This window comes from Meles meles, chromosome 16, assembly GCF_922984935.1.
Source record: "Meles meles chromosome 16, mMelMel3.1 paternal haplotype, whole genome shotgun sequence".
In the NCBI taxonomy this organism is placed as follows: domain Eukaryota; kingdom Metazoa; phylum Chordata; class Mammalia; order Carnivora; family Mustelidae; genus Meles; species Meles meles.
The window spans coordinates 78707144-78732572 of record NC_060081.1 but is presented as its reverse complement, the minus strand read 5'-3'; the positions used below and the strand labels follow the sequence as shown (position 1 = coordinate 78732572).

At 60.1% G+C, this 25429-nt stretch overlaps 1 protein-coding gene across 1 annotated transcript; it reads right to left on the bottom strand.

Annotated features, from left to right (window-relative positions):
• Nucleotides 1-1892: 1892 nt before the first annotated feature.
• NPEPL1 (aminopeptidase like 1) lies at nucleotides 1893-24573 on the bottom strand. The gene is made up of 12 exons (XM_045981639.1): nucleotides 24304-24573; nucleotides 23666-23851; nucleotides 23069-23239; nucleotides 19016-19105; nucleotides 18497-18578; nucleotides 16691-16833; nucleotides 11350-11427; nucleotides 4979-5079; nucleotides 4097-4220; nucleotides 3650-3826; nucleotides 3102-3212; nucleotides 1893-2573 (listed from the first exon to the last, which is right to left on the bottom strand). Exons 1-12 carry the CDS (start codon nucleotides 24451-24453, stop codon nucleotides 2415-2417), a joined length of 1572 nt encoding a protein of 523 aa, XP_045837595.1. The 5' UTR covers nucleotides 24454-24573; the 3' UTR covers nucleotides 1893-2414.
• Nucleotides 24574-25429: the final 856 nt, after the last annotated feature.

Genomic DNA, 25429 nt, shown 5'->3' with positions numbered 1-25429 from the left:
CCTGGGCTCTGCAGAACTTTCCGGCCCCTGCTCACCCAGAGCCGCCCTGCAAGGGGGAGTTCAAGGCCTGTGTGCCTGGGGCCCTGGGAGCGTGCTGGCGGGCGTTACTATCTCTGACGCAGCAGCAGCGGGGTCTCCCTGTCCTCCTACCTGCTTGTCAGGGCCTGGGGAAGCTGGCTGGCTCTCAGCCAGCACCACTGCCCTTTTCCCAAAAGGGACATTTCCAGGGTTTCATCCTTCGTTCCGGCCTACAGGGCGACATGGGTTTGGCTCCAGGCAGGTGCATGGCCCCTTCCCCTGGGCAGGCACTGGGGACCCCCACACCCACCCGCAGGAGGCTGTGTGGGCCGTGAGGCCCGTGTTTCCTTCCCTGTGCCCCCCAGCAGAGGGGGGCTGCTCCTGGGACGGGGGTGCTAACGCCTACAGTCTCCCCGCCATCGGCAGGCCCTCCGTGGGGGCGGGGCTGCTGGGGACTCTGCCGGGGCTCCGCACCCACACCGTCGGGGCCATGAGCTGAGCAGCGGCAATCTTCACGGGGCCGCTCGCCGGAAACCACGGTCGCGTGGACCCGCCGGCGCCCACCGGCATGCCCCCCACTGCGGGCCGCCCCCTGACCCTGTTGCTGGGGCTGCAGTGCAGCCCCGGGAAGCAGCCACCCCATCCTAAAGCCTTTTGGCCCTTGGGAAAGCCAGGCCTTTGGCTCACCCCCCCCACAGTCCCCCTGACGCCAGGCGTGCAGGCTAGACCCCGAGCCTGCAGCTGGTCCCCAGCTGGGTCCCTGGCCCTGAGGCTGCCTTTGTGCCTGCACAAGGGAGACTCAGTTCGTCCCGCTCCTTGACCCTGCACCCTGCAGCCCCCTGGTTGGGGGAGCGGACAGTGCCAGCTGCCTGGAGAGGGAGCTAGACCACCTCCGTGACCTCTGCCTCCCCCAGGGCATCTTGGGGAAGCTGGGGAGAGCTGCCCACTGCAAGGCCATTAAGCAGGCTAATGAACCGTGAAGGCTCCTGGCCCCTCCGGCCCCCCAGGGTGCGTCCCCTCCGCTCACAGAGCCTGCTGCCCACCTAGCACCTTGTGACTGCTATTATTGTCACTTAGCGTGGCGGGCCGTGGTTTTCCCAGACAGGGCTGGGGCCCCAGAGCTGCTCCTTGCCTTTTCCGGGCCCAGCTAGCGCTGAGCGCAGCAGGCAGTTCATAAATATTTGCTTGGGATCAGGCCCAAAAGTCACCTTGATTTCCAGAGTAAGGGAAGGGACTTCAGAGTCTGGGGACGCTTGTGCAGGGGTGAGGCGGTTAGCGGGCCAGGGCACAGCCCTGTAACCTATGTCCTCTGTCCCCAGCAGAGGAAGTGTGGGCAGCTTCCTCCCTGCCGGCTGGTGCCAAAGGGAGTCCCCAAAGGCGCACTGGGATGGAGTCTAAGAGGGGACAAAGGCCCCGTCCTGCTCTCTCACCCGGGCTGGGGGGAGGCTGGCCCCCAGGCGCCGTGCCTCACCAGCCACAGCTGGACCCAGGGAGGGCGAGTCTCCTGCATCTGTGTCCTTCAGCACGGAGGTTGTGCCGGGGGGACCTCTCGTGTGGAGGAGACACACCGGACTCCGTAGGGCACTTGCCTGGTGACGCGCGCGGCGGGGAGGGTGGCCCTCCCTGCAGACAGCAGAGCGTGCGAGGCCCCCACAAAGCCCCTGCGTCGTGAAGCCTCAGGAGACCAAGCCCGCGGGGGCTGGGCAGCCACTGGCCGGAGGACTCCGGCCCCCGCTCCCATCCCTTCCCAGGCCCCAGCGCTCTCCATGGCGGCAAAAGCGAGGTCGCCAACCGCCTCTCAGCGCCGGATGCTGGGTTTCAAGGAGGTGGGAATGCCGCAGGGTGGGGGCGGCGGAGGCGGAGGCCAAGGTGTCCTGGGTTGCAGCATATTTACTTCAGCTGGAGGGAACCTAAGGGCCCAGAGCCACCCCCCTGCCGCGAGACCGGGTCCCTGAAACAAGTCGCGGCCACCCTTCCAAAGGGACAGGGCTGCCGCGGGGCGGGGGGGGGGGGGGCAGCCGTGGCTGGAGCAGGGGCCTGGGCTCTCTAGCAGGTGGGGGCCGCGCGTGGGGCCGGGGGCCAAGGACAAGGCCATGGGCACCCACTGCTCCTGGAGCCTCAAGGGCACGGGGGCCCCAGGGACGTGGGGGGAGCAGAGTCTTCGGACTGGGAGGTCACAGCAAGCCCCGGGGCTTTCCCCCAACCCACCCCCCGCAACCCGCCAGACCCTAAGCTGTCTTCTAGGACAGAGCAGGAGCTGCTTCTGTCTCCGTGACAACTACAAAGAAAAGCAAACCAAAGCCTCTGTCAGGTGTCCCCTCCCGTCAGTGCAAAGTGAGGTAAAGAGCCTGGGGCCGGGCGCCGGGGAGGGGCCGGGCGCCGGGGAGGGGCCGGCCTCACACGAGCCTGCGCCTCTTGGAGTCCCTCTCCGCATCCCCCTCCTGGGCATCCACCTCGCAGCCCAGTGGGGACACCAGGTTCAGCAGGGGGTCCTCGGAGGCCCGGCCGAACAGCGCCAGCAGGAGCGCCACGCCGAAGCCCGTGGCGCGCTCCCCCTGTGGGCAAAGAGCAGGTGGAAACACTGCGCCAGGCAGAGCCGGACCCCCCCCCAGCAAACCCCTCTCGGCGGGCAGGGGTTCCTGGTCCACCTCCCACTTGTCCTACGGTCCCCCTCCGGCTCTCCTGTCACGGGACTCAGCAGGGGCCAGGGTGGCGCAATGGCTCCGTGCACTGGGGTCCCAAGCCCCGGGTCTTCTTGGGGGGGAAAGGGGGGAGCTGAGGGCCCCGGGCCTCCAGGCAAGGACAGGCTGGCTGGAAAAGGGCCACACCCAGCAGCTCCTCCGTTTCCGGGGCCGCGGACACTAGAGGTTGGGGGTCGACCTTGTGGTCGACCTGTGGAGGTCGGGTCACAGGCAGTGTGACCCCAACACGTGATGCTTCTGACGAGTCCCACCTGCAGCCAGAGCGGGCCACGGAGGCACGAGGAGGGGAGCAGCCTGGCCAGCGGGGTGGGGGGGGGGGCGCACGGGTGGGGGTCGGGGCAGGTGGGGACAGGAGGGCACCACGGGGGAGCCCGGACTCACGGCGTGCACCGGGGCGGCGATGTCCAGGTGGACCCAGACCCCAGGCCAGTCGAAGCCGATGTGTGAGGCGATGAAAAGGCCGGCACAGGAGCTGGGGCTGTTGTCCCGGTCCTGGGGGGATGGCAGGACAAGGTGACCTTTCTGCTCCCGGCAGCGGGGCGTGGGGGAGGGGCATCTGGGGCTGCTCCCGCTTGGACCTGAGTGGGTGTCCCCGTGCCCCCCTCGACCACCGATGCTCCAGACACCGCCTCCCCTAGTGGCTGCAAGAAGAGGGCCGGGGGTGGGGGGTCCCCAGCATTGGGAGACTGCACAGAGGGACCCCAGGACCCTGCACGTGGGTTAAGGGGTCTGTCTTCACCCCGGGGCGATGCTGGAGCGGCAAAGCAGCACAGCCCGGAGCGGGGACCCCCAGTGCCCAACATGACGGACGTGCCGGTGGGGAGACCAGAGAGAGCCATGTCCCCGCTCTGGATGCTTCCCTGCTGCGTGTGGATCTGGGGCCCCACTGCCGCCACGTCTCGGGTCCCTCGGGCGCCCTGCACACCTACCGCCACGGAGTTCTTCATGTCGGCCACAGCCGAGGTGAACTCGCTGAAGTGCAGCTCGGGGCAGTAGACCAGGGGGTGCACCAGGTCCCCGCACCTCCTCCCGGCCTTCACACAGGCGGCCTCCCACTCGGCGCTGTTGGTGAGCACTGCGGCGTGGTACTTGCCGGTGGCGATGCCCTGGGAGGTGGCCGGGCCGGGCGGAGCACAGGCCGAAGACAGAGAAGCCAGGAGAGGCCACAAACAGCAAAGAAGGAAAGAAGCAAGAGTGTGAGCGTCCCAGGGAGGACGGTCCCTACGCTGTCTGCGCACTGGGGCCCAGCCCACGGGCTCTGCCACCTGCACCGTGCTGGGGGCCTGGGACGAGCTCCCCGGCCTCCTCGGCCAGGCCCTGACGATTAGGGGACTGCACCAGTCCCCTGCCGCCCCCTGGGAGTGAAAGTGGCCCACCTGAGCGCCGGTCAGCGTGGCCATGTCCAGGATGATGTCCGCACCCAGGTCCTTGGAGGCGTAGGACACGCCATCCGCCAGCACCAGCCTGCCCTCCGCGTCAGTGTTGTTGATCTCCACAGTCCTGGGGCACAGCAGAGACCCCAGCTCAGGGATGGCACTCCCTGGGGCACTGTGAGCGAGTCCCTTTGGAACTGGGGAGACTCTCTCTAGAGTCCTCTGCCCTCTGGCTCCCCAGTCTGCTAGAGGGAGGGCCACGGCCATCCCCTAGGGCAATGCAGCACCAGGGCCCGGGTCAGATCCCACCCCACTGCCCTCCAGTGGGAGCCAGGGAAAGCCGCCCAGCCCCTGGCCTCGGTGTCTCGTCTGTAAGATAGAGCAGGGTTGTACGGGCAGCAGACACTGCGCCGGGCTAGCCCTTGGCCCACAATGCCAGGCGCTGGGTCCGATCCCCTCGCACGGGGAGCCAGCGGGCCTCCTGTGGTGAACCTGGACCACCTGCTCCTTCCGCGGCTGCGCGCTGGCTTCTAGGTATGTCCTTGCGCAGCTGAGAAGAAAGTCCAGGGACTGACCTTGAGGGCGAAGTGCAGGAAGGGCCCCAAGCAGGGAGTGGGGGAGGGGCAGGGCTTCAGAGGCACAAAGAACCTTCACCCTTAAGGTTGGGACGAGCTCATCCCACAAAAGCAGGCGGGATCCTACACTGGGCACCGTGAGGGAGCCCAGCGCCTTGTCCGGTGATGCGGCCGCCCCTCCCCGGGCCCCTGTGATGGTGCCCTCCCCAGGGGATGCGCCCCAGCTGACTGGCCCGGCCCTGGGAAGGAGATGGGCCCCCTGCCAGCTCCAGTCCGGGGGTGGCCAGGGAGTGAGGGGAGCCAGACGTACTTTCCTGAGTACAGCAGGTGGATGTCGTCTGGCCTCGTAGCGTTGGGACCCACAGAGTTCTCAGCCAAGCAGAACACAGCGTGGAGGTTGTCTTTGAAACCCTGGAGAGAACAAGGTACACATGGCCGTGCATGGAGGAGGGAGGACAGGCCAGAGTCTTCTACCCTCAGGGACAGACGGACAGACAGAGCCCTGGGGAGCAGTCCCGGCAGCCCCCACCTGGGCAGTTCTTTCTCCTCCATCAGAGCCCATCCAACGCAGAAACGAGCTCAGGAGCGCGGCTGGGCTCCCGGCTTCTCCCGGCTTTAATCCTGGCTCAACCAATCACCCAGCACAAGGGCCAGGCTGCTAGCTGAGCCCCGGCCTCCCGTTCATGGTCGGTGACCAGTGTCTCTCACTGCACAAGCCCTCTGCGCTCGGCACTGCCACACACGGACAGGTGCGCGGGGGCTGGGGAGAGTTGCCTCACAGAAACTGAGGTGGGAAGTTAGTTTTCTGATGCCCAGACATGACGTCTCTACATTGAGAGAGGTGCACGAAACAGGCTGAGGCCGTTTCCGCCCCACACGGGTCCTGAACCCGCCCCAGAAAACCCAAGCAGGCCTCGCCCAGGTGGCAGTGGTAGGCAGGGGAGCCGCCGCGCCCCGTCCCTGCCTGTCCTCTGCTCCCGGCCCGAGTCCATAGCCAGGACGCGTCTCCTCTGGGCACGAGGCGTGCCAGGCCCCACCAGCAACAGGTGATCCTTCCACAACAGGTTCAGGGCCCTTGGCGGAGGTAAACGCAGGCCTGTGGCAAGGGCTGGAGCCATGGCACTGGGTGGGCATGGCTTTGAGCCTGAGCCCAACACCCAGTGCCCGGGAAAGCACCCCTCTCGTTTCTGGGAGGCCACGACACCGGGCAGCCCGTCAGCTCGAAGGCACCCCCAAGAGTGGCTGGGATTAAATGAATTGTGACAACATGTGGTCTTGAAACCACATGTTTCAAGTGGGTGACCCCAAGGGCTCTGAAGCTAGAGAGGCAGGAGGGCCTCACCAGGGTAGAAGGGGAGCCTCGAAACCTTCCCAAAGAGCCAAGTCGGGTCTGGGCCCAGAGGCGAGAGGACTTTGCAGAGCACGAGAAAGCACTACGTAAAGGCGGGACAGCAGGATGGTCAGGAGAGACCATGGTCCCCAACCTGACCCTGTCAGGTGCCTTCCCCCCAGTTTTGGATTCAGAAGGTCTGGGGTGCTGCTGTTCTGGTGTGGGGTCCCCCTTGGGAAGGCCAGCTTAGAGGGTGCTATGGGCCTTGGGCAGGGGGTTTCCAAGCTCATGTTGCAGGTATTGGGGTGCAAGGGCGAGACATACAGGTCTTGGGATCCCCAGGGGGACTGAAAAGCGGCAGGCAGCTGAGGTTTTAGGTATGTAAGGCTTGGAGGGTCATGGCCGCCCCAGAACCAGGTGCCGCCTGCTCCAACATTGCATCGCACATCCTCTCCTTTTAAGAAACGTTAAAACATCGAATGTTGAAATAATTTCAAACTCACAGAAAATTTCACAAAAATGGTACAAATGATCCCTGGATACCCCTGACTGGGACCCAGGGATCCAGGGCAAATGCCTGATGTGCCCTGTGTGCTGGTCTGCATTGCGGAGTCATCACCGACTTGGGGATCGGATCTAGTCCAGGCACATGGACTCGGCCATCACCTCAGTCTCCTCAATCTGTGACTCCTGAGGTCCACCCTCCGTCTTTGGTGACCTCGCTTCACTGCCTCCTGGGGCCTGCGCTCCCCACCCACACTTGGCAGGACGCCCAGAGACCCACCACTTTCTTCCTGGGACCTTGTCTCAAAGGTGGATCGTGTGTGGGGCCCCATCCTGGTCACACCGCGGGGACACAGGGACCCTGCCAGGAAGAGTCCCCTTAAGTCACTCCCGGCCACGCCAGCCATGCTGCTCCCACGGCATTCCTGCCCTGGGTTCCAGCAGCCGCTGCTCGCTCCTACGGTGCTGTCTGCCCCCCAGCGACGTGCTGTTTCTGTATCTCCTCGGCAGTGGGCGTGGGGAGGTTCTCTGGAGAAACAGTGCTCCCCTCCCCCACTTACTTATTTATTCAACGCTTGGTTCCTACTTATAGTTGGGCAGATTCTTAGGAATTAAGAGTGGAGGCTCTAGAGAAAGGACCCAAATAAACAAAATCATGAATGAAAGAGGAGAGAGCACAACCCACACCGAAGACATAAAATTGTAACAACATATTACGAGCAGCTATGTGCCAACAAATTAGGCAATCTGGAAGAAACGGGTGCATTCCTGGAAATGGATAAACTACCAAAACCGAAATAGGAAGAAATAGAAAATGTGAACAGACCCATGTCCAGCAAGGCGATGGAAGCAGTCATCAAAAAATCTCCCAACAAACAAAAGCCCAGGGCCAGACGGCTTCCCAGGGGAAATCTACCAAACATTTAAACAAGAATTAATATCTATTCTGTTAATTCTGTTAATTAATACCTATTCTGCTGTTTCAAACAATAGAATGGAAGGGAAACTTCCAAGCTCTTTCTATGAGGCCAGCATGACCTTGATCCCCAAACCAGACAAAGACCCCACCAAAAAGGAGAATTACAGACCAATATCCCTGATGAACATGGATGCAAAAATCCTCACCAAATTACTGGCCAATAGGATCCAACAGTACATTAAAAGGATTATTCACCACGACCAAGGGGGATTTATTCCTGGGCTGCAAGGTTGATTCAACATCCAAATCACTGTGATACAATTCATTAGTAAAAAAAAAACCAAAAAAGACAAGAACCATATGAACCTCTCAACAGATGCAGAAAACGCATTTGGCAAAGTGCAGCATCGTTTCTTGATTAAAACTCTTCACAGTGTAGAGGTAGAAGGAATAGACCTCAATATCATGAAAGCCATAGATGAAAAGCCCATAGCAAATATTCTCAATGGGGAAAAACTGAGAGCTTTTCTGCTAAGGTCAAGAACACGGCAGGGAAGTCCACTCTCACCACAGCTGTTCAACAGAGTACTAGAAGTCCTGGCCCCAATGGTCAGACAACAAAAAGAAATAAAAGGCATCCGGATTGGTAAAGAAGAAGTCAAACTCTCACTCTTTGCAGATGACGTGATACTCCATGTGGAAAACCCAAAAGACTCCACCCCAAATTGCTAGAACTCGTACAGGAATTCAGCAAAGTGGCAGGATATAAAATCAATGCACAGAAGTCATTTGGATTTTTATACACAACGAGACACAAGAAAGAGAAATTAAGGAGTTGATCCCATTTGCAATTGCCCCCAAACCCATAAGACACCTAGGAATAAACCTGACCCAAGAAGAAAGCAATCTGTACTCGAAAACTATAGAACACTCATGAAAGAGATTAAGGAAGACACAAAGAAATGGAAAAACGTTACATGCTCACGGATTAGAAGAACAAATATTGTTAAAATGTCTATGCTACCCAGAGCAATCTACACATTCAATATAATCCCTATCAAAATACCATCAACTTTTTTACAGGGATGGAACAAATAGTCCTAAAATTTGTAGGGAACCAGAAAAGGCCCCCAGTAGCCTTGGTTTGAAAAAGAAAACCAAAGCTGGTGGCATCGCAATTCTGGTCTCAAGCTCTGTCACAAAGCTGTCATCATCAAGACAGTATGGTACCAGCACAAAAACAGACACACAGATCAACGGAATAGAGATCCCAGAAATAGACCCTCAACTCTATGGTCAACTAATCTTCGACAAAGCAGGAAAGATTATCCAATGGGAAAAAGACAGTCTCCTCAACAAATGATGTTGGGAAAATTGGACAGTCACATGCAGAAGAATGAAACTGGGCCATTTTCTTATGCCATCCATAAAAATAGACTCAAAATGGGTGAAAGACTTCAACGTGAGGCAGGAATCCATCAAAGTCCCAGAGGAAAACACAGGCAGCAACCTCTTTGACGTGGGCCACAGCAACTTCTTGCTAGACTCTTGCTAGTCTCTAAAGGCAAGAGAAACAAAGGCAAAAATGAACTGCTGGGGGGCACCTGGGTGGCTCGGTGGGTTGAGCTTCTGCCTTCGGCTCGGGTCATGATCTCAAGGTCCTGGGATCGAGCCCCGCATTGAGCTCTCTGCTCAGTGGGGAGCCTGCTTTCCCCCACCTCTGTCTGCCTGACTACTTGTGATCTCTCTGTCAAATAAATAAATAAAATCTTTAAAAAAAATGAACTACTGGGACTTCATCAAGATAAAAAGCTTTTGCTCAGCAAAGGAAATAGTGGATAAAACCAAAGACAATGCACAGAATGGGAGAAGATACTTGTAAATGTCTTATCTGATAAAGGGTTAGTATCCAAAATCTATAATGGACTTATAAAACTCAACACCCAAAGAACAGATAATCCAATCAAGAAACAGGCAGAGGACATGAACAGACATTTCTCCCAAGAAGACATCCAGATGGAGAACAGACACATGAAAAAATGCTCAGCATCACTCGCCATCAGGGAAGTACACATCAAAACCACAGTGAGATCCCACCTCACACCAGTCAGAACGGCTAAAATTAACAAGTCAGGAAACGACAGATGCTGGCGAGGATGCAGAGAAAGGGGAACCCTCCTCCACTGTTGGTGGGAATGCAAGCTGGTGCAGCCGCTCTGGAAACCAGCATGGAGGTTCCTCAAAACGTTGACAATAGAACTACCCTACGACCCAGCAAGTGCACACTGAGTATTTACTCCAAAGATACAAACGTAGTGATTCTCAGGCGCCCTTGCACCGCAATGTTCACAGCAGCAATGTCCACAATAGCCAGACTATAGAAAGACCCCAGAGGTCCATCGAGAGATGAATGGAGAAAGAAGATGTGGTACGTATATACAATGGAATACTATGCCGCCATCAAAAATGCAATCTTGCCATTTGCAACAACATGGATGGAACTAGAGGGTATCATGCTAACTGAAATAAGTCAATCAGAGAAAGACAATTATCATATGATCTCACTGATGTGTGGAATTTAAGAAACAAAACGGGATCAGGGGCACCTGGGTGGCTCAGTGGGTTAAAGCCTCTGCCTTTGGCTCAGGTCATGATCCCAGGGTCCTGGGATAGAGCCCCACATTGGGCTCTCTGCTAGTCTGCTTCCCTTCCTCTCTCTCTGCCTGCTGCTCTGTGATCTCTGTCAAATAAATAAAAAATCTCTAAAAAAACAAAAACAAAACAGAGGATCATCGGGGAAGAGAGGGAAAAAATAAAATAAGATGAACTCAGAGAGGGAGACCGACTGTCAGAGATTCTTAGTCCTAGGATACAAACTGAGGGAGCTGGAGGCAAGGGGAGTAGAGGGATGGGGTAACCGGGTGGTGGGCATTGAGGAGGACACGTGATGGCATGACAGCAGGTATTGTGTAGACGGATGAATCACAGACCTGTACCTCTGAAACTAACAATACACCATGTGCTAATTAATTGAATTAAAAAGAAAAAGGAGTGGAGCCTCTAGGCCATGGCCCTCGGGGGATGGGGACCCTCCGCACCCCGCTGCGGCACCCTTGGAGGTGGGAGGGGCCCCGAACGGTCCTGAGGTCACCCACGGCCGCCAGCTGATGAATCGGTGCTAACTGCACGTGGCTCCCTGGGGACAGGGAGCTCGGGCCCCGAACATTCTACCTGCTGGGGCACTCCACCGGAACGGCGACGACTGGCGTGAACAGGGACGATGGGAGCGAGTGGTCATGGGAGCCACCAACAAGCAGCAGCTGCTCCGCTCAGGGAGAGCCACCCAGCAAACACCTTCCGGCTGGGCCTGTCCCCTTGCTCAGGGGTCACGGTGACGCAGAGGAAGGCTACTGGGAGGGGCCTGTGCTCATGAGCGGGGGCCAGGGCCCAGCATGGTGGCCGTGCTCTGCCGTATGGTCTCAGTCAGGTTTCTTCACAGAATAAGCACTCATGGGGGACCCTGACACAGCCAGGCCCTGAGCGACCCGCATGGCTGGACACAGTCAGGTAGAGGCCGTGTATCCAGGCAGAGGGGACAGCCTCATGGGAGGTGACAATCCCAGGGAGAGGTGACGCTCCTTGGGGAGGGGACAGTCTTGGGAGGTGACAATCCCAGGAGAGGATACCCCAGGAGAGTGACACTCCCAGGAGAGGGGACAGCCCAGGAGAGGGGACAGCACGAGCAGCCCCGGCAGAAGGCAAGAAGCTCTGGGAGCCCAGGGGTGCGCAACGTGGCGGAGAGAGGAGGGGGAGAGACACGGAGCTGTGGGGACTCAGGACACCGGGGTGGGGACCTGAGGGAGAAGGAGGGACAGCTCACAGCAGGGAGCCCTCCATCCCGGGCTGCGGAGGGTACGGCTGCACTCACCTGCTTGATGGCAGCCCCGAAGGCCCCCAGGATGGCCGCGGCGCCTCCGCAGTCCCTCTTCATCCCAGGCATGGTGGTCTGGAGGGGGCGCGGAGGGGACACAAAGTGAGCGTGCGCAGGTGTCGGCCCGCCGGCCACAGTGCCCCGCCCCTGCCCGGCAGGCACCCAGGGGTCCCCGAGCGGCTCCCCCAGACCTGTGTGACCCACAGAACCCAAGAAACTCCCACTGGTGGAGTGGCTGGTCTCCAGAAGCAGTGGGGCAGAAGGGCTGAAGGTGCTGGGCTCCTTCCACCGGAGCAGGGCTCTGGGGGGCCACCTGACGAGCCAGAGCTGGGAGGGGAGGGGACCAGGGGAGCTGCCCAGAGCTGCCACGTGGGCTGTGGCCTGGCTCCTCCTCTCCGTGGTGTCCGCCTTCCCACTTTCCTGGTTCCCGTTCCTCAGCCCTCAGCCGACAAGGACACTCGGACCCTCACCCTGAGAGGATCCACAGAGACTCCTCTGTGCGTCCCCCTCCCTCCCTCCCGCCACCACCAAGGCCACCTTTCTACAGCAGACCACCCTGCCGTGGTCACCGCCTGGCCTCGGTGACACTTTTGGCCACGGCTCTCTCTGCTGCTTGACGTCACCATCTCAAACGCCCGCTCAGGGTCGTGTGAACTCTTCCCCAGGGTCACAGTCACGTCCCGATCCCACCCCACTGCACGCTCTGCTGGTGTCTAACGAGGGCTGTGAGTGCCCGGGGCCCCTCCCGCCGCAGAGGGAGCTGCGATTTTCTACAAACGGGTTGAGAGTGGTTATGCATTTTTACATTTTATAGGTTCCCAGCTCTAATTGACAAGTTCATACTCTAAATTAACAACAGGTCAGCAGATGTAGGATTTGGGTTTGAAATGGACAGAGTGATTTTTTCGAACCCTTATCGGATGACACAAGCCTTGAGTTTTAATGGAAAGTATTTTTAGACATAAACCGAGCTGCTTTCATAATTAAGCTGAGTGAAAACGACCCAGCTAGCACTATCGAAAATAAGCTGTCTCTTTGACCTAATCGGCGAGAAAGCGCAGGATTGTTTGAATGGAGAAAACGGGGCCTCAGATCTGGAAATCAAACCGGTGGTGAACGGCCCGTGCGGAATAGCTTGAGTCGGTCACAGCAACTGTGTCTTGCTGCCGCCGGGGCCGGAACAAACACCAGGCGGCAAGTGTAACTCAAGCTCGCAAGTGACTGCGCGAGCTTGGCCATGTTGCTCTTATTTTTACGAAAGACGATTTCCGGAGTCACACGAGGAGATCCCCTGCCTGTGTCACGGGGTTGACACTCCCGCGATGCAACAGAGCGACCGCGGGTCGCAGCCTCGGCAGGGACGGACCCTGGACTCCCCGCCCGCCTCCAGGGAAAGTGAGCACAGCCCACCCCGCTCCAGCCTCCTCGCTGAAGGACTACAAGGGCAGGTTTTTCCAAAGCTCAACCTCGGAGCGCAGCTGTTTGCAAGATTCCCTGTGATGGACCGGAAGGAGCGCGCAGAGCAACCCCGCTGTCCCCGGGGCCGGGAGGTCCGAGTGGAAGCCAGGGACAGTTGCCGGGGCTCCGCCCAGCTGGCCTCTGGGCTCCAGAACACGGTTTCAATTCAAAGCACAACTGACACGGACAGTTATTCGGACTCGGGTGTCCCGCGGACATTTTCTTAAACAGCAAAGCAAAGGGGCGCCTGGGTGGCTCAGTCAGTGAAGTGTCTGCCTTCCGCTCAGGCCACGATCCTGATCCCTGCTCAGCGGGGAGCCTGCCCCTCGCTCTCCCCCACCCTGCTCGTGCTTTCTCCCGTGCGGTCTCTCTCGCTTGAATAAGTAAATAAAACCTTTAAAAAGTTTAAAAAAAAAAAAAAAGAGCAAAGAGAACCTTTCATTTCTAGGAGAATAGCAGACAACAGTTGGTGCCAGTGGGAAAATTAGAGATTTCAAGCAAAAGAATCACCATTTTGAAAAACTTCTATTTTCTGCCTCTGTGACAGAAAACTCAGTGATTTTTAAAGCTAAATGGATAGTGGTTCCAAGTGTGACTTTTAAAACTATCCTGTGTTGGACCACAATTTGGAGGCCCTGGTCACGCCGCGAACGAGGTCTTTCGGGTGACCTATGCATGGTATTACGCAATCACGCTGTCATGGTTCCAGGCGGACCGTAGTTACTAAGTAACAAGGTGCAAAGGGTCACTGACATGGTTTCTGAACCCACACTGTCCCTCACCTTTCAGAGACTCCCGCTTGTCGAGTTTTGGTGTAATAGCAAAGAATGTCCGCAGTTGCTTCTAAAGGGCACTAAACTATTTCTGACTTTTCCTGCTACCGAGTGAGTGAGGGCAGATTTTCTTCTTGTGTTTCAGCTCAGAGAACATATCACAAGAGACGCCGTGCAGAGGCAGACACAGGATCTCGGCTGTCTGTCTTCTATCGAGGTCGACAGGAGAGAGATCAGCAAGATGCAAAGCCACGCCACTCTTTTGGTGCGTGTGTTTTCGTTTTGGAATATACAGTTATTTTCATAAAGTTATATTATTTACATGAACATGCAAAGGATTTGCATTGTTATTTTAAAATAGACTATTAAGTATCTTTCCCAGTCTTCATTTCTAGTAGGGTAAATATCAACATCTGTTAAATATCACTCTGATTAAAAAAAAATCCCCTTGGGGTCAAAGCTTGTTAAGAAAGGAAGGGGGATCCTGATACTTAACACAGTTGAGACCTACATCCACACTCATCCTGATTTGCCTTTGAAATCTTTGGAGACTGAACGAACGGTGACTCCTCCGACAGGATTGGGTCTGGTGTCCCCAGCAAAAGGACTCATTCTCAGGAGCCCCCGCTTCCCACTCTGGCCCTCCAGCAAGCCAGCATCTGCTCGCAGGAGGAAGGAGCTGGGAATCCTACCCACCAGCGCTCTGCTGCCTCAGGGACAAGAGCCGGCATCGTGGGTGAGAGAGGGCTGGCCAGGACCAGGCAGAGCCGGAGGGGTGCACTGGCCGCGGGGTCTGAAAACAGTAATTCACCTGCTAAAAGTCAGTTGGCCTGCTGTCATCAGGGGCGACATGGTTCTCCCGAAAAATCTAAGTGAGTTCTGATCATACAGACAAGGGGTTCAAACCCAGCTATTCTCACCACTTATCCTCTGCCAGGTACAGAGCTGGCCGGACAGGCAAGGGCTACGCGGTGTGCCTCCCAGCTGACAGCTGAGGCAGGCTGGCATCTACACTCCCAGTCTACACGGCCGTGATGCCACACCATCCTGCCCCCACCAGTGACTCCAAGCAAACCCACGGTGCAGGAAGCTGGGACTCCCGGCCTCCCTCCGGCTATGGGAGCCCCTGGACTTGTGTTTAACACATTTTTACTCCACGGACATGTGAAGGCTGCTAGAAATGGAACACATGGACAGCATCACGATTTCTGGAGCTTCTTGGGCAACGGGGTTTGGGGCAGTCTCTGCCAAGTGATCCTTTCGTGAAGGACTTTTCCTGGGTACCCTGTACAGATCGCTTCATGCGATGGCAACTTCCTAATTCAAATTAATAGTTTTCGGATCAAGCATGAGTGCAGATGGACCGACCAAGCTCCGTCCGTGCAGTACGCGTAGAGATGTGCGAAAGACCAATTCTGATGAAGTCACTGACAAATCTGCGGAAGCCACGGCTTTCAGAGTCCAGAGTGCTAACCATTACACTATGGAACCAAGCCACGGCTTTCAGACAGAAGCTGAAACCTATGCCTTTGACCACAACAGACCAAGAGGGAGGCAGAAGTTCTTTCCATCCAAAAAAAATCACATGAATGTGATTTAAAAGTGTTGATCTATTACTGTTTTACATGTACTATAATATTTAAATATTTATTTACTTACTTATTTAACGATTTTTATCTTTAAGTCATCTCTGCACCCAACGTGGGGCTCGAACTCACAACCCCGAGATCAAGAGTCACGGGCTCCACCAACGGGGCTGGTCAGGTGCCCTTGTAATACTTATTTTCCTGGCATGATAGTACGTATGGAATTCAATAAAGGCGAATTCACTATCGATGTCTGTTTGTTTTTTTTTAACCTTTACTATTGAATCATTTCCCGATCAGGCCTGAAAATCCTGCTGTTTATGGGAGGAGGGATGTTAAAAAAAAACCAGACAAACAGGCCATCCACTCTGGGTACCGAGTGGACCAGACAGGCTAGCGGTGCAAATGGTAGTGGACAATCTCCCTGAAATAGCGACCGATAGCAGGGCCCAGGTCAGAAAGTGCCTCTTGGCTCCAGCGGGAAGCCTCCAGGCAGAGGCGGACGGCCCACACCACCAGACTGCCTCAGTTTACAGAAGGTCAGATAGCCCGTCTTCTGTGAGAATTCTCCGTTTTTTACATATTGGTAACTAATTCAAATTATGGACCAGCCCAGGGCCAACAGGACACATCTGAGCACCGCACCAACTGCCAGCTCTCCACGTCTGCTCTGCGTGAGCTTAGCCTGTCCTCTGTCTTCCAGAGCTTTCTCTCGGGAAGGTTGGCTCTCCTCTTCCTGGTTTCCTGCGGCCCAGATTTCACACGCCCGCTCCTTCCCAGCCCTTCTCGGTCTCGGCGCTGCGGAGCCCGGCCCAGGCCCGGTGCCCAGTGTTGCTCAACCCAAGTGTGTGACGTGAGCAGATGAAGTCTGTCCCTCCTCCTCTTCCCGGGGCCATCCCGGCTCCCGGCACGCAGCAGGCCCGAACGTGCTGGGTGTGGAGGAGGGCAGGCAGCTCAGAGGCAGAGCTGAGCCCTTAGTGGCCCAGCCTCCTGAGATGACCCTGCTTAAAGGCCCCCCGTAGGAGTGACTTCTGCCACCGGGCCTCTCGGGAGCACCAGCGGGCGGCTTCCTTGTGGGGCAAAGCCCCGTGGCCTTCACCGGGCGGCCCGCTCTCCGAGTGGGCGGGTGCAGACTCGCACGAAGCATTCTGTCTGTGGAAACCCTGATGGTCGTGGGGGCGCCACCCCACGCCTTCTCTTCAGACAGAATCAAGATTCCTTGAACCGTGCCTCCTTAAAAGGCTCATTTTCCAGCCTTTTAATCATTTCTTCTGCTTTTCTCTGGATCCTGTCCAGACTTGTAGTTTCCAGATCCCTGTTCGGAGTGCGGACGTGATACTACGGCCCCGGCAGACGAGGCATCAGCCCCACCGACTCTTCCCGAACCTCTTCCCCAGACGCAGGCCAAGGCCTCAGAAACCTTGCTCGCTGTCTTCCTCTGGCGCCTCTGAGAGCTGACGAGGCCACCGAGAGCCTTCCCCACCCAGGGCCCCTGCCCAAGCACTGGCCCCAGCACCTCACCTTCCCTTTGATGCTGAGACCCCCGGTGTCATAGACGATCCCTTTGCCCACCCAGGCAATGGTCTGCGTGGCTCCTTCTGGGGTGTGGCTGAGGACGGCCAGCGCGGGGGGGTGGACAGCGGCTTTGCCAACACCATAGATTCCTGCAGAAAGCACAGGGAGAGGGTCAGCTGGGCTCAGGTTGAACTGAGCGGACAACTCCGAGCAGCCCCCCCCTCGCCCAGAAACAACAGCTCCCCCCCCCCCCCATATCTGCTGGCGTGTGACTACTTCTCCTGGAGCGTGTACAGTCCCAGCCTGAGCTCCCTGCCCCCTCTCCTGCCCCCTGGCCAGCGTGGGATCGGGGAATGCAAATTAGTTCCGACGCTCCGGGACTGCAAACGAGTTCTGTGTGAAGTGTCGTTAGGCGAGAAAACCCGCTGAGGAAAAAAAAAACTGTATCATTCCCAGAAGAAACGAACAGGATTGCAGAATGAAATGATTTTTGGATAATGCTTCAAGGCCACTCCAGCCCACGCTCGCTCCCCCCTCCCTGAGCCTCTGTGCGCTCGGCGCTGCACCACCCCCTCCGAGCCCGCTCCCACCACTGCCTCGCTGCGGGGTGTACGTGCCCCGTCTTCTCAAGAAAGCCTCTTGTGGGCAGAGACCAGGCCTCAGGGCCCCCCAGGAAGTGAACTGAATGATCATTAACGTCAGGATGAGAGCGGGTAATGGCCACCTGACAAACGCCCATGTATCCTGCAAAACCCGCTATAAACGCCACCTCCTCGGTGAAGATTCCCTGACGTTCGTAACCTCTCCCTCCACTTGTCGGTTTGTGTGTTGTGTGGCAGGCCCCTCTAGGATCGCCCTCACCGATCCCTGCCCCGGGGTCCCCTCTCTCTCAGTGTGGATGGCACCTTGCGCCTTGCTTCTGGATATGGCGTAATTGATGAGACACCACCTCCAAGACTAGGTTGCAAAAAAGACCTTGCCTCCTTCTTGCTTGCTCACTTTCCTTCACCCAGAAACCTTGCTTTGAGGGGATCAGGAACAGCCAACGAGGCCCCCAGGCCTGGTGACAGCACCGCAAGAGAGACTGGCCGGGACCACATCGCCGGCCCCAGTTGAGCCTTCAGATGACAGCAGGCCTGGCCAAGGTGGTCTCCGCCTGGGAGAGACCCTGGGCCCAGGACCCAGCCCAGCCATGCCCGATTCCCTACTCACCGGACTGTGTGTTTCCTTCAGCCGCTTCCTTCTGGGGTAATTTGTTTGGTAGCCATAGATAAGGAATGGGGTGACTTCCCCAGCCAGACTGAAAGTGCCTTATCCTACTTGTCACCATGCCTCCAGTAACTGGGGAGGGGGGAGGGAAGATGGGTCTGGTGATCAGGAAAGGCCCTCTGAAGAGGGCGATTCGACCCAAGACGTTCAGGGTACGATGGCCCCGCTGTGAGAGCATTGCGGGGAAGGACTCCAGAGAAAGAGAGCCATGACGATGAGGCCCTGACATGAATGTGGGCTTGTGTGCGCAAGGAGCAGAAGGGTCCTGCTGAGCTGGCCCAGGCAGCCAGGACGGCAGCCCTCGTGGACAGGGAGTGGGCCGGGGAAGGACTTGGACGCTGCGGCTTCCGGAATCTGAATCAGCGTTCTTTTCTCCCCCAGAGATGGTCCGCTTCCCGAGGTCTGGCCTTGGGGTTGGACGAACGCTGGCTCCTTCCATGGGAAGCTGGAGGCCACCCAACGCATGGCCCACAGCCACCCTGCCACCCCCAGCGCCCGGGACCCATCCTGAGGCCACGGCTCGTGAGGCCCAGCCTTACCCACCTCCAAATCCTCTCGTCTTCAGCTCCTCGTCTCGGATGACCGTTGGGGTGATCCCCAGGTCTTTTCCAACTTTCTTAATCTCCTGGACACGTTCATGGAAAAAACAACACGAGGACACGTGAGGATGGCTTAAGTCAAGGCGAGGGTGAGGCTCGGGGCCAGGAGGAGCCGCCTGCGTGGCGGAGAGGAGTGGGCTCCGCAGCCAGGGCCTCTGCTCTCTGGGCCTGGAGCACGATTAAATCCAGGCAGAAGGTTCACGCTCCGAACAACTACAACTTCCTGCAGACTGTGGCTGCGGTCCCGCAGTGAGGCCTTGAGGAGAAGGCGTTGTCCTCCCTCCATCCGCTGAGGCCTGGGGGCCCTCGCAGCTGGGTGGACAGCAGGACAGTGTCCCCAGGCCAGGTGCCAAGACTGTAGGCACCGTCGCCTCCAGCCCGAGCATCCCCTGACTTCCTTGGCGTCTACCAATGATTCGCCCACCCTGGTCCCACCCTGGCATGACTCCCCAGGGCCACGAACCTCGAGGAAGGTGTCTGTGTTCATCTCATTGCAGGGAGTGTCCACGATACGGGCAGCCAGCCGCACCCCTTCCGTGGCATTTGCTAAGCACTGGGGAAAGAAACCAGAGGCTGTCACTGGGGACCTAGGACCAGGTAGGAAGGGCTGTCCCTCCCGGTTCGTTCCCGCGGGGATTGAAGGCACCAGCAGTACAGGTCACTGGGGGGGGGAGGGTGGTTTCAGGGCTGCTGACGGGGCGTTGAGGTCAGGCGGAAACAAGACTCCTGTGACCTGCTGTTGTCTCCCCCGTGTCTGTGACCCCCCACCTCCCTTCCAGCCACGGAAAGTTCCACATGGCTCTGCACCTTGCCTCCAGGTTCCAGCAGAACCCTTCAGCCTGGCGCCCCCAGCCGGCGTCAGCGGGGCCCGCCTTCCTTTCCAGGCCCCTTCTGCTGCTTACTCCCCTGGCCCTGGCGGCAGGTGGGCCCTGTGCCTGGCCCCGAGCGCACGCTGGGCACTCCCACTTCGGGCACCTGCCAATCCCACATCCTCTCTCGGGGGAAGTGCGGTCCTGTGCTATGAGCGGAATGTCTGCCTCGCCCTGAAACTCCTGTGAAGCCCCCTCCCATGTGCCGGTCGCAGGAGGCTTGAGGTGCTCAGGCTCTGTGAGGTCAGGAGGGTGGGGCCCACGATGGGATTAGCGTCCTCAGAGGAAGCGGGAGGGAGGGCACAGCCAGAAGGCCACCCCCGCAAACGCAAACCCGAGAGGGAGCCTTCATCACACCCGGCCCCGATCTCAGACGCCCCGGAACCGGACCGTGAGAGAGGCTGCTGCTGAAGCCGGTCCGCCTGCGGGGTGTGCCGGTGGCTGCCACAGCTGACCCATACATCCTCCCTCCTCCTCTCGTCAGGATCCCAGTCCTCCTCTGTGGTCCGTCTTAACGGCTGTGCCCTCCAGAAGCTTCTCTGGACCCTCCCGAAGGAGGGAATGGGCTCTTCGTCCTGCGTCTCTAGGCCCGCTGGCCTCCCTGTGGCCCTCCGGCCAGGAGGGTGGCATTTTCCTCACGTGAGCCCCATGGGAGCACATCGCAGACTCCCCGCCTTTGTGTTCCCAGCCACCCGACGCCACACGGCTCTGGGCGCGGGGTGCGGAGGGAAGAGCACACACACCCTGCCTCGTGCGGTGGCCCAGAGCCCAGAAGGGAGCAGAGACCCGGCCCCGTACCCGCGCTCCGCCTGGCACCAGGGAGGCCCTCGAGTCGGGCGTCTGTGCTCCAACAGAGGGGCTGCCCGAGGCCCCACACTGGCCGCCCTCCCCGGCCCCACCCCTACTTTCTGGAAAGAACTTGTGTCCCACATTTGCTTCGGCGCTGCTCCTGGAAGGTCTTTGCCTTCTCCTTCACGTCTGCCTAGCTACTGCTCTTGTTGCCCCCCGCCAAGCGTCGGACGGCTGGTGGCCAGTCACCCCTCCCAGCGCTCAGGGAAGAGGCAGGACTGAAGAGCAAAGCCGCGCGGGGGTGGGGGGGGGGCGGGGACGGCGGCGAGCTCGTCATTGCTGTCCTGGCTCCCCGGGGTCAGCGCGGGCCGGCCCTGGGTCCACCGCACCAGCCCGGCTGCCTCCCAGGCCCTGCTGATGAGCTCGGAGAGCTTCTGTCCTCCCGAGGTAATTAAAGCCTCGAGCCTCAAAGGCAGAGACGCAGGACTTGACAGCTCCGATATGACACGTGACCACGTGGTCCCTGCCGCCTGACAGCGGGCTCTCCTCCCGGAAGTCGAGGGTCCCCGTGTGTGGGCGTCGCGGAGCCCGTCCACCCCTCATCTCTGACCCAGCCCGTGGCCGCTGTCTGGGAGGCACGTCACGGCCCTAAGACTCGTCTCTAAGGGGGCCGGGCGCTCGCCTCGCAGCCCTGCATGGGCTCAGAGCCCCCGGCAGAGCCTGGCTGGGCCCCTGTGACGGAGCCCGGGGGAGGTGCCCAGTGCCCCTCTGCCACCGCAGAGCCCCGCAATCTGGGGGAAGAGCCCCATGGCCTTGGGAAGAGCCCCGAGACCTTGGGAAGAGCCCCGAGACCTTGGGAAGAGCCCCATGACCTGGGGAAAGAGCCCTGAGACCTTGGGGAAGAGCCCCGTGACCTTAGGGAAAAGCTTGTGCCTTGTTGTCCCCCAGGATGGACCATTCGTTCATTCATTCATTCCATCCACATCTCCGTGAGCACCTACTGTGCGCCGGGTTCCACACTAGACCCTGGGAATTCAAAGGCGTCCAAGGTACTCCTGTCCAGCAGAGAATCACGACATCTCACTCCATTAACCACTATAGTGGAGGAGGGCGTGAGAGGCCACAGGGAGCAGAGGACTTGTGAGGGGCTGACGAGGTCTCTGTAGTATGGAAAAGGCCACACGGGGTGCCCGAGGCTCCCCTGCTCACGAGGCAGGACAGACGGGCAGAGGGCTGGCAGATGGCGGCAGCGGGGAAGACCGGGCTCTGTCCCGTGCTGGTGTGGCCCCAGTGAGTCACCTAACGGCCCCGAGCCGCCTCGGTCTGCCCGGCCCTGTGATGGGGAGAACAACAGGTCCCACCTCCTAGGGCTGTCCACACGAGCTGCGAGCTGCGAGCAGCAATGGGAAGGGAGGTGGAGGGAAGGCGTCTGGAGGCAAGCGAGGAGGCTGCCCCAGTGGCCCCGCAGAGCCGCGGGAGGCAGAGGGGCTCCCCAGGGCAATGGCGGCGGCAAAGCGGGACACACCGGACGTGGGGGTCAAGGAGACCCACCAACCCACTGGCCCTCGTCACGTACTGCGCCCACGCTAGGACCGAAGACCAGGCCCCTGCCCTCCCGAGGCTCCCACCCCAGGGCAGGGCACAGAAGCTAAGCAGAGACGTGTCACGTCAGGTGCGATGGTACTCAGTGGGCAGAGGGACTGACTGTGGGTGAGGCCATGTCAGCCAGCCAGCCAGCCGCCTCTGGGGAAGGGACGTGGGCAGATGGAGACTGAGACCACGCAGGCCTGGAGCAGAAGAACCTGGGGACGGAAGCTGAGGAGGACAGAAAGTCCACCATGGTCAGTGGGGAGGGAAGAGAAGGGCTTGGAGGACATTCCGGGTGGGCGGTGGCCCAGGGTGTGCTCAGGTCTGGAACTCAGAAGGAAAGCTCTGCAGCTAGAGGGGAGAATGGTCGTCGGTGCCCATCGGTGGGATGGAGCCACAGGTGCTCCGAGAACCCAGAGAAGACAAAACGAGGTTGGAATGTGGGAGGACTAGGGAAAGGGGACGGAGAGGCTGCAGGCTGGAGGGCCAAGGGAAGGGGGCATGACTCGGGGCGGGGCAGACCCTTCCAGGAGGGATGACTAGTCAAATCGAGCAGACAAGGCCCTAAAACACAATGTCAGGATGCGGGGTGGAAACTCGGTTTTGGTGGGCTGAGGGGAAAGAGGAGTTAAGAAAGGCAAAGCAATTAGACCGTGCTTTCTCAAAGTCTGGAGGTCAGTGGGAGGAAAGGAAAGGAGCTGTTGCAAGACGGTAGAGACGGAAGCATGTTCTCTCCTTCTAGAGCGAATGATCCAGGTGGAGGAGGTGGCCGGTGAGGGGTACAGCCGTGAGGCGTGAGGAGGAAGGACAGCCCGGGTCTGGGTCAGGGTGGAGACGGTGAGGCCATGGCCACGGGGTCTGGGACACTTGCCACGGGGAAGGAACCCACCGGTCAGCCCAGACCAGGACTCCTAACCTGGAGTCCCTCCCAGCCTTGCTGGCCTCAAAAGGATTATTCTGAAGATCCAATGAAACCAGACGTAAAAGAGCACACAAAGGGGAACAGACATGCGCACGGAGAGGATTCTCAGGATCAAACGAGAGGGCCCGGCACTGGGTAGGTGCTCAGTAAAGACCACCTGAATCCTGACAAGCGTCCCACCCCGAGGGAGGCGGCCAGCTACCTGGTCTAGAAAAGCCTCCTCGGATGTTGCTACAGGACCCGCTGCCACTGTCCTCCCGGGAAGGCCCAGAGACCGCTCCCCGCCTCCCTCTCCAGTGGCCCCAGCGCATGTGGGCCGGGGACATGGGGCGAACATCTGGACACCCACTTGCAAAGTGGACACCTCCACAGGCCCGTTGTCTTGTCCCACCAGGAAAAACTCCACCGTCACCGTCTTCTTCTCCGTGCGCCGCGCAGCCCCGGAGCGGTGGGTGAAGAGCGGAAAGGCCCGGGCCAGGGCGCAGGCGGAGGCGAAGGCATCGGACCGCTCGCAGACCATCTGCAGCACAGAGAGGCAGAGCCCTGAGCAGGGGCAGCCCCGTGGGAGCTGCACCCAGGGAAGAGCTGGGGCCCCAACAGAGCCGCCACACGGGGACCTTCCCCGAGCCACCGTGTCACGGTGGGAGAAAGAAAACGTCCGCTACCCGGTGCAGACGGCCTCCAAGACGGGAAAGCAGGACGTGGAGGGGCATGGGCTCAGGATATCTGGGTCTGGGTCTCAGATCTACCACCAAGGCTGGTCTGGGGCAAATGGCCTGGTCTCTCGACCTCAGTTTCCCTATCCGTAAGCAGGGCTTATGATGTCACGGGTTGTGGTGGCATGTCCACCTCGGCGGTCCCATGAGCCGGGGTACTGTGCCTGCACCGGGGCTGCACGACGGGGACACACGCGCCCCACGATGCGAGGGTGGCCCTGGGCACTCACCAGAATGCACCGCTGGGTTCCAGGTGGCAGGCAGGTGCGCACCAGTCGGGTGACGAAGTGGGCGGCCGAGGGGCTGTTGTGCCGGCTGACCCTGGAGGGCAGGGCGGCCACGGTGGCACAGTTCAGGTACAGGGGACAGCTGTCCGTGGGGTTGGGGTTGAGCGTGCTTAGAGCAGCCTGCCAGAGCTGGATGGGAAGGGGAGAGACGAGAGACAGACACCAGACTTCAACAGTCCGCATGCCGGCAGCCGGGCCCTGCATGCGCGCGCTCGCTCGCCAGGCCGACAGGCCACGGCTGCGGCGTCCCCGGGGCACCCACGGGCGGTAATTAAGATGTGTGGCCTCTCGCTACAGCTCAGCGAGTGCGTCTGCGGGCACCGGTCCACCCTTGTGCCATTAAGCCGTGCGGATTTCAAAGGCCAGGCTGGGGGCCGCCGGGCTTCAAACACTGCGACCCCGGGTGCCGCCGGGAGGGCTTCCGGGAGCGGGCGGCCGGCGCCCCCCCGCAGGGGCCGCGCGGGCCCTCGAAGGCAGTGCCCGGGGGCGGCTCCCGGCCCCCCCCCCCGCACCGCCCCGGCTGGCCTCGCGCCCCCACGGGGTCCGGGCGGGGCCTCGGGGCGGCCGCGCGGCCCGCTCACCTCCTCGGTGACCCGGGGCTGCAGCTTCCCGCGGACGTAGCTCCAGGGCACGCGGTGCAGGTGGTGCAGCTGCCCCAGCACCAGCAGCGGCCGGCTCTGCGGGTCCGCGTCCCCGGCGCTGGCCTGGAACTGCAGCCCCACGTTCGCCATCTTCCGCCGGCCCGCCCCCCCCACCCCCCAGCGCCCGGCCGCCGCCCCGCTCCGCTCGGGCTCCGCTCCGGCCCGGCCTCGGCGCCGCCCCGGCCCTGCCCGGCCGCCCGGCCCCGCCTCCCCCGCCGCTCCGGGCCGCTCGCGAGACGTGCAGGGCCCGCCCGGGGCGCGAGGGGGCGCGAGGGGGCGCCGGGCCGGCGGGGCGGAGCGGGCCACCCTGACCCCGGCCGAGCCCCGGGCTCCCCCCACCTCCCCGGGGCAGGCCCTGACCCGCAGGCCGGAGCTGGCAGGCTCCAGGACCCAGGCCCCGGGTAGGCCCCAGAGCCGGCAGGCTCCAGGCCCTGGGCAGGCCCCGATCCCCCGGGGCAGGCCCGAAAACCCGGCAGGCCCCAAGCCCTGGGCAGGCCCCAAAGCCTGGCAAGCCCTCGCCAGGCCCGGGCAGGCCCCACGCCCCACAGGTCCCTGGGCGGGTCCTGCCTTCAGAGTGAGGAAACAGCTCTATAGACAGCCTTTGCAGGAAGGGGCCCTGGTCCCCAGCCCCCGCAGACACCGGTGGCCCTGACCTGGAGCAGGTGCTGGGCCGACCCAGGCCCAACCGGAATTCCACCCCTGTGGCCCTCACCAGACCACTGTCTGCATGAGTCCGAGTGGGCCCAGCTGCCGGGTGGTCCTCAGTGACCCCCACACTGACAGGCTGTGCCCTCACCACACCCCAGCCACCTGCCAGGTTTGGGTGGGCTGCCTGGCACGCAGGGCACTGCCCACAGTCCCGTCCTCCTCATTTAATGGGTTCCCTGCCGCCGGTCGGGTCCTCACTACTGCAGGCCTGGACCCGAGTCCCAGCGTCAGGATGTGGGTTCCCACCCAGGTTACTGCTTCTGGGATGGCCGATTAGAAACTCAGGCATCCCCTTGTCCTGTAGTGGGCCCTGCCCCCGGCCACCCCTTTCTCGGAAGGGTCATCTGGCCCCAGTCTG

What these genes read in the sequence shown, in the direction of transcription:
- NPEPL1 (XM_045981639.1), bottom strand. Translation starts at nt 24,453, where the DNA reads ATGGCGAACGTGGGGCTGCAGTTCCAGGCCAGCGCCGGGGACGCGGAC. An exon ending in GAACCCAGCGGTGCATTCTG is followed by an intron (nt 23,240 to 23,665) that starts GTGAGTGCCCAG and finishes TCTGTGCTGCAG; the next exon opens with ATGGTCTGCGAGCGGTCCGA. An exon ending in GTCTCAGCATCAAAGGGAAG is followed by an intron (nt 11,428 to 16,690) that starts GTGAGGTGCTGG and finishes CGCCCCCTCCAG; the next exon opens with ACCACCATGCCTGGGATGAA.